Genomic DNA, 8,579 nt, shown 5'->3' with positions numbered 1-8,579 from the left:
AATGAATGAACCTGACGTGGGTCACGTGATGGGGAAGATAGGGGAATGTGACGTATATCGCGTGGGATGCGATCTTATCTTCTTCGTTGAAAGCATTGGCTCTATCTGACAGTCAAGTTGTTGAATACGCATTTTCCAGTTTTGTAGACGGTCCGTCCTTTCTTTGAAGTATTTAAAGTCATGACGTTCTTCTGCAGTTCTTCGTCGTTCTAGATCTTTCATTAACGCCATACGCTCGTACAAAGCTGCTTTGATTGATCAGTTGAACGCCGTCGATTTCGTTCGTTCAGACTGCTGTCAGCGCCCGCTGCAGTCCTCTCAGTTAGGCCTGTACAGTCCCTCAGGGACGTTCAAAGGAAGGTTCGGTATATCCCGGGTTTCGGCACCACCTTGTAGAAGAGAGTACAACGGAGAAACAGAGGTGACAATGTTTAATGGAAGGTCCAGAGAACAATAGTGAGTTTTAGTGTACCGTTGATAATGTTATCGTGCCTATCGGAACCAATCGCAGTGGTGCGTGACTCAGAACCTTATCCATTGATTGGTTCAGGTTGATACGGTCCGACGCCAGCCACGTTATCAACGGTCTGCTAAACGTCTCTAATGTGTGAAGGACGAGGTGGCGTCGCTGTCCTCATCAGGAAAGGTTTAACACAGCCTATTTGTGTGGCGACAGGCTGCACGTAATGGCAAAAGGGCAAGGGTGCAGGCCAGCTGGTACATGGTGAAAAAATTTTGGAACCCGAGAAAGGGACAGAGGAGGGACGACACGACACGCTCTCGAGGGAACGTGCCGCAGGGAAGGTCTACTGATAATTTCGATCACGTGTGGTTCTTTGTCACGTGTGTCAATCACGTGTGTTCTTCCATAAATGTCCTTTAGACGTCTCCAGAGTATGCATAGGCATGGATATTTGATATGTCTAGTAGATATCCATATATCGAAACTGCGCTGAAAGGACGTATTATAGATCAACATCGAATGCTTGACCAAATCATGTTGCTGGTATGTTGTATGGATGTCCAGGCTGGATTTTGTACCATCTAAAGGATGTACCTCTGAACCAAAGGAATCTCCACTGGATGTCCTGGCATATAACCTGGCAGTGTATACCTGGTAGCTCATGCAACCCCATATAAAGTACGCCACTTCAATGGGTCAGGACTCCACTAGTGCGACAAGTACCGCGAACTTGGATTACGTTGTACTTTTATAAAATTCCAAGATAGAGGATGAGGAGGTTTTAGAGAGAGCCTATTAACTGAAATGGTTGAGGTATCTTGTCTTAAATAGTAATCTCTAGTCTGCATCGTAGTACAGCATCTTCATTATCACATACCGACGTAACCTCAAGGAATTGTTGGCCGCGTTTCAGATTCAAATTATTATCATGTGATACCTGCGAAAAGCTTAAAAGATGAAACAGAGCCGGTCCCAGGCACATTTCAAAATGAGTCAAAGGGAAAGTATCAGAAGGATCAGCATCGAAAAGAGGCGGGAGATTATCGGACTCTCCCAGGCTGGAGTGTCCCAGCGCGCCATTGCTCAGCGAATCGGCTGTTGTCTATCTTCGGTCAACCACATCATTCAAGCATAGAGAGACGAAAATCGAATTGAAGATGCTCCCCGAAGCGGTAGGCCATCGTCGAAGATGACAGGGCCATTATAGGAGCCACTTGCGCGAATCCTTTTTTCACGGCGGTGGATATAAAGCGGGAACTCGACCTAAGCGTGTCTGCAAATACTCTAAGGCGACGACTCAAGTTTCTGGGTCTGGAGTCTGGCGTTGCCGTGCAGAAGCCGCTGCTCACTGCGGATCACACGGTAGCTAGATTACAGTTCGCCATTCGACACCAGCACTGGGACGTTGCAGAATGGGGAAACGTCGTGTTTAGTGACGAAGCGGCGTTCAGCACTCTATGGTCACAAACAAGACGGGTATGGCGGCCCCCGAAGTCCAGGTATATAATCTCTCATTGCTCTCACAGAGAACTTAGCCCCTTTTTGTAACACTGTCTATTTTGTCACAAAGGTACATGGCCCAGTACCTGTACCGGGTACTATCAAGTGGCCGCCAGACCGTTACCGTGTGGGGCTCCTGTCCTACCAGGGGCTCGGGCCACTTATACGCCTTGATGGGCGCTTCAACACTGCGCTCTACAGTGAAGTCATCGAGAGCTCCCTGCTGCCGTACGTGCTTGGCGGACCGTTCCCCGACGGCTGTTTTCTTTATCAGCACGACGGCAGCTCTATTCACATGTCCAAGAAAACCCAGGACCGCCTGCAGAACTTGTGCATTCAGCAGCTCCCCTGGCCTGCGAAAAGCCCGGATTTAAACCTAACAGAAAATATCTGGGGCATCCTCAAGTACCGCATGATGAGTCAGCGCATACGCATCAGAAGCAAGGAGACACTGTGGGAAACCGTATTAGCGGAATGGACAGCTCTCCGGAGTGATATCGGCCTCATTCACCGCCTCTACGAGTCTCTGCCACGACGGACGGCTGCAGTCATTGCGGCAGAAGGCGCCGTAACAAAATATTAGGCCGTTGTAAACTGGGTAGCCCTCACTTTGCCGTTTTTCTGTTCCCTTTTTTCTTTTTTTCTGTTCAGAAATTAAGTGCACTCAATTTGCTTTTCATTTTATATATCATTCTCATTCTTTTCATTTTGCAATAAAAGCTGATTGTGAACTGAAAGTCACTCTGGATTATCAATCCTTATCATATCTACAGCATAGAACTCCCTAGCATCCTTGCGAGACAGATGAATAGCACTAAATTTTCCCAACACACTCAATACCAAAACAGCCGCAGTACGTCGTTTAAAGCACGGCGGCCTACCGCCACCCCTCCGAACGAGTGAGCTCTCCCGCTTCCGACCGCCGCTAGTGTGTCGTCCCGAGGAAAAAATACGCCGCTCGCGTGTTCCGTAAACTTTTGTTCCAACCTGTACATTAGATATCTGTAACTTTAGTATACTGCACGTTCTATGGACCTCCACCTGTTCCAACGTACTCAGTGTACGGATGATGGATATCGACCGGACATTACTTTTGGACTGAGCTATTTGGATTTTCCTGGTACGTCGAAAAGATGTTTGTGGTTTATTGGGCGACCACGGGGACGTAAGAAGACCAGTTTCACCCGACGCCTCTCGGAGAAACCATGCTCCCTACCCTAATTCCTCGAACCTTTCGTGGCCGCGCTGAGGCGTACGCGTGCCATGGTAGGTAGAGTAGTACAGTGACTCTAAAGGCGCAGATATAGTCCGACGTTTTTGGCGTCGCAGCCAGCGACAGCCGAAGTCGGACACGTCACGTCAAGCCGGCCAGGAAATATGCGTTTATAGTCAGACGCGCGTCAGCAACGGCCGGCGGCCGTGGCGCATGCGCAAGGTCGCAGAAGCTGTCTGCTACCTTTCCCGCGGTTTCCGACAGTTGCGGCCTTTCGCGCGTATTGCGTGTTTTCGTAATAATTTGCTCTTGAAATGGTGTGGACGTATCCAGCGCGGCGAAAAATCACTACAGCATTGCTGCTGCGTCGTCTACGACGGAGACGGAAGCGGACTATGTACATCCGAGAGATATTCGACAAGCGGCCTTACATTGGGCAGTACCACAACCTCGTACAGGAGCTGCGGCAAGTGGATCCAGAATACCATTTCAAGTATTTCAGGTAATAATTGAAAGCATGCTTTCATAATAATAACAACAATAACAATAATACTACTAATAATAATAATTATAACAATAATAAGAATTTATTTTTGATCAGGCGCTCATAAACAACCCTAATATGTTGTTATGCATATTAATATGAATAAGTCCCTGCCTGTGGTTACCCTTATTTACTGCTTTAAAGGATTTGCTAGCTGCTCCTGTTTGAACGCATGTAAAGACCCTCCCTTCCCTGCTGGGGAGTCGTTTTCCTGTGCATTAGTGGTAATTGCCGATTCCTGGGGACATGGTAGGTGCCAAGAACAATCTTCTTTAACGCAGCCAGTGTGTGTTCTTTATGCAGGATGACCAAGGCATCATTCGACCGTTTGTTGGGCCTGGTGTACTACAGGCTGTTGCATCCTCCGAATCATAGAAGACCCATATCTCCTGCGGAGAGACTAGCAGTCACATTGAGGTAAGCCCTTAACGATATTCACCCGAGAAGCCGTTTTGAGTTAAATGGCTTGGATTAAGGCGACTTCTGGAAACTCATATCGTATTTCATTCATGTTCTCGTCATCCCTGCGATTAAATATTTTCGGATTCATATTACACCAGGAGCTATGGCCCGTCTTCTCTAATTCAACACTCGAAATACGCACAAGAACACATAACTGTGAAATAACCCAACGACGATGAACTTACATGAAATAAGGAGAAAATTCAGACTGGTTCTGTGCTTGTTCATTAATTTGCGTTTCGTTCTTTCTCGTGCCAGCCCTGGTATTGTATGGACAACGTTTTTAGCGGTTTTCATACTCATTAACTTTTACAGATTCCTGGCAACCAGCAGTTCCATGCAGGACACCGCCATCAATTACTGTATGCACGTTTCAACCGTGTCCAACATATTGAGCGAGACCCTTGCGGCAATATGGGACTGCCTCTCACCACTCGTGTTAAAACCACCAACAACAGCCGAGTGGGAGAAAATCCGGCAAGTGTACAGCTCTAGGTGGAACTTTCCGAATGTCATTGGAAGTATAGATGGCAAACATTTTGCTATTCGGTGTCCGGACAAAAGCGGCTCTGACTTCTTTAATTACAAAGGGTTCTATTCTAGTGTACTGCTTGCAGTGGCTGATGCAGAATACCGCTTTATCCTAGTTGATGTTGGGGCGCAAGGGCGAGTATCAGATGGTGCGTGTTTCAATGAAAGTGGTATCAAGGAACACTTTGAACGTGGAACGCTTGGACTACCTTCATCAGCCTGTCGGTGGCCTGTTTGTATGGTAGGTGACGCAGCATTCCCCTTGCGACCGTACTTAATGCGGCCATACCCTGGGAGGAACCTAAGCGAAAAAAAAAAAAAAAAAGTATTCAACTACCGGTCGTCGAGAGCAAGACGGTGCATTGAGAACGCATTTGGGATCTTGGTGTCAAGGTGGCGCTCATTTCTGTCTACTGTCACCGGAACGCCGGACTTCCTGACTGACATGGTGAAGGCAGGCGTCTGCCTACACAATTTCTTGATGTTGCAATGGACGCTGCATACTGTCCAGAAGGCTATGCTGATACTGTGTGTGGGGAGATTGTGCAAGAAGGCATTTGGAGACAAACAGTAACACAAGTAGGATGTGAGGGTTCGTCTGGAGCAAACCGCCCAACTTCAGTGGCCATGGCAATCAGAGATGAAATTGCTGGTTATTTCATGTCTCCTGAAGGTTCCCTACCATGGCAGCTAAGGGTTGTTATGAGAAGTTGAAAAGTGGTCTGTGCTTCCTTGGTACTCTGCACAAAACATGTGATACAGAACTGTGATAGATAAAACGACTTTTTGTCAGAACTATTTTATTACCTTACACACTGAACCTCAAACAATGCTGTGTTGTATGCTCAAAGTTTGTGTTAGTACAGGCATCTGTACACCTTCTTTGTTTTTCAGTTTTCTGAAATAAACTACTAGGCACTTATATTTTTTCCGATAATCTACAGCGTTTTGTTTTACGGCTTGCGTGTCAGCAAGAAGCCAACAAGTTGTCTAACTGTGGGATGCATTATTATGAAGCAGACAAAAACTGCATATCACATTTAGTTTGCTGGTACTTTCGTTATTGCTTGGCACTTGCGTAGACACTGAATGCTTTTTTCTTGCATATCAGAAGGGCTTTACAAAAATTAAATGCTGTAGGCTAGACTAGAAACGAGACTAGATATACTGACTAGGTATATAATTCTACACAAGAAAATAACACAAATAGTACATTTGCAGTCATTTGTACAAATAGTAGTAGTCAAAAATAATTCAGGTATATCAAGTATATCAAGTTCAGGTACATCAAGACAAAACACTTTGTTCAGGAAGTGCATATCACATTTGGTTCATTGGCTCTTCTGTTATTGCTTGGTGCTTGTGTAGACACTGACTGCTTTGTTCTTGCATATCAGAAGGGCTTTACAAAAATAAAATGTTGGCTGAATTAGAAAAGAGACTAGATATGCCGTTTTTTTTTAATATTCATTACAAAATTTTATTTCAAGAAAAACTAGTTGCGCAAAATAGATGGCGTTTCAGCAGGTGGTTTATAAGGCCAGACAGACATCCTGTAGGACAGCGCATGCATGTGCTGGATGACTAATTAGCTAAAATTCATTAATTAACTGATATTAGTAAGATTTTTTCTGGGAAATGTGGGATAGCAGAATTGCAGCCAGTCATTATTGAAACCCATTGTCCTTATTAAACAGCCTGAGAAGCAACCATACTTCGAGATATAAATTGCCAAATTCCTCTATGCAAATTAGCCGAAACCAGAACTGAGCAGTATTCAAGCACAGAAACAGCTACAGGCAATCACGGGGAGAGGGCACATGCCTTGGAGCAATGGAGCTGGTTGGAGTAGATGCAAATCTGAGATCGCTCTCCTACCCAGATAAGGTGAAGGGTGCGTGGTTGTTGCGCTCGAAAAGCGAATAGTTGTAGTTTCGGCTCATTTGCATCGCGAAATTTAACATTTTACGTTGCTTCCTGAGTTGTTTAAAGGACGGTGGCTTTGAATAATGATTGGATCCAATCCTGCCATCTCGAATTTCCCCCTCTCCCCTCCAAAAAAAAAAACATCTAATTATGAAGTTAATGAATTTTAGTTAATTAGTAGTACAGTAGATGCAAACACTGCCCTACAGGATATTTCCCTGGCCGTATAACCCACCTGCTAAAACGGCATCTATTTTGCTCTGCCACCTTTTAAGAAAAATTCTGTAACGAATAAAAAACACCTGTATAATCCTACACAAGAAAATAATAAACACAAGACTAACTGCTTCAGGGTTATAAAAAAACTACTAAACTAACTAACTAAAAGCCTTGTTGTCATTTCTACAAAAACAGGTAGTCAAAAATAATTCATTTAACAAGAACACTATAGGTCATACTCCGAAAGTAGCAACATCATTTTTGCTTTGCATTCTGCCGCGGTTGGCTTCGACAGCCTGTCCAAGGTCAGCCCTACAGATAGGGCGAATGCCTCATTCTCCGACATCCTTTTGTCTAGGTGTTTCAGCAGGTCTTGTTCAAAAGTGTCTGATTTTTTTCGCTTGTTCACTCTGTTTTCTGGCAGCTGACCTGCTGGACCGGTGTCTGTTCTCCTCTGTCCGTTGCCATCGTGACGGTTGGTATAAGGGAATCCCCCTGGGTAGACGTTGTGCAGGATGATGTTGATTATCTCGACACCATAGACTCGAAAATGCTTTCTGCAGTGCCGCTGGAATCGTCGTTTCCAGGATTCTCTTCGAGTGTAGATGAGCCATCCAGATTGTATGTTGTCCTCCAGAAAAACAAACAATTTGTCATGTAGCTGCAATGTCAATGAATCACGACGATACTCTTGTCTGTGTCCTGTGTAGCAAGCATTGTTTATACGTAATGGCTGGTGTGCATTCAAGGAAACAAAAATATCACTTGGAAGTAGTGGTCTGGTCATGTTTGCGAAACGATTTGTACCCAGAAAGTGGCAGCAGCAAAATGTAAACTAGACGCGTGAACGTAGTCGACAGAAGCGTCATTGGAAACTCGTCACGGAACGCTATACGGAACATACCTGCACTCAGCACCTCAACAGACGAAACTACTTACTTTCTCGGACGTCCACAGTCTTTATAAAAGGCCATAGCCTCGAAAAATTCCCAGGCACGCCTGGAAACAAACGCATTTCCACTTCGTTTCATCACCTCCATTGCCTTGATCTCTCTGGAGTACCGATCTCTTAGGCGCTTTCACAGCTTATGACATTCTTCAACTAAACAGAGGGAAAGACAAAAGACAGGACAAGATGTGATTAATAGTGCCGCGAGAGACAAACGCCACTCGAAAGAACGCACAAGGTGGTCCGAACAACTTACCTGTGGCGGGGCCACATTGTTGTCTTATTATTTCCCAGGCGTTTCTCTTTCTTTGTGAATCCCTATAGTCCATCCTCTTCGTGTCAAACACACATGGATGTTGTCGTACACCCTCCAGTAGACGCTCTACCACAATATCTGATGGCCCAAGCCGCTCAACTCTCACTTCCGTGCCCGAACTGTAGTCCGCCATTTTGATAAAGCGCGGTGCATTCTGGTCTGACTGCTCGAGCGCGGCCGGTGAAAAATAGGAGATGCTGTATTCTGAGCGGGCGACGTTCTAGCGCGTTGAATTCCGCCGGCCGCGCTAGTGACGGAACTATAAAAGGTGTGATTTTCCCTGGCGTAACGCAACTGTGCTGCGCGCGGACGCACAGCGCAGTTACGTCGGACTATATCTGCGCCTTAATGGTAGGCTACACTCCGCAGCCTCTCGCCTTGACAACGTGCTTGTCAAATTCTATTCCAGCGGTATCTACACACGCAGGAAATTTAATAAATGGACGCGATATTTGC

General features: G+C 45.6%; 2 protein-coding genes across 2 annotated transcripts; one reads left to right on the top strand and one right to left on the bottom strand.

The window, feature by feature from the left end:
- The first annotated feature begins 3,397 nt into the window (after positions 1 to 3,397).
- LOC135384448 (putative nuclease HARBI1) lies at positions 3,398 to 5,628 on the top strand. Its single transcript, XM_064613648.1, has 4 exons — positions 3,398 to 3,678; positions 4,024 to 4,137; positions 4,498 to 4,954; positions 5,608 to 5,628. Exons 1-4 carry the CDS (start codon positions 3,491 to 3,493, stop codon positions 5,626 to 5,628), a joined length of 780 nt encoding a protein of 259 aa, XP_064469718.1. The 5' UTR covers positions 3,398 to 3,490.
- Positions 5,629 to 7,048: 1,420 nt separating this feature from the next.
- Positions 7,049 to 8,256, bottom strand: LOC135384447 (uncharacterized). The gene is made up of 2 exons (XM_064613647.1): positions 8,064 to 8,256; positions 7,049 to 7,287 (listed from the first exon to the last, which is right to left on the bottom strand). The coding sequence occupies exons 1-2, from the start codon at positions 8,254 to 8,256 to the stop codon at positions 7,085 to 7,087; spliced, it is 396 nt and encodes a 131-aa protein (XP_064469717.1). The 3' UTR covers positions 7,049 to 7,084.
- Positions 8,257 to 8,579: the final 323 nt, after the last annotated feature.

The sequence above is a fragment of the Ornithodoros turicata genome, chromosome 2 (assembly GCF_037126465.1).
Source record: "Ornithodoros turicata isolate Travis chromosome 2, ASM3712646v1, whole genome shotgun sequence".
NCBI lineage: Eukaryota > Metazoa > Arthropoda > Arachnida > Ixodida > Argasidae > Ornithodoros > Ornithodoros turicata.
This window is presented reverse-complemented; position numbering and strand designations above follow the sequence as displayed.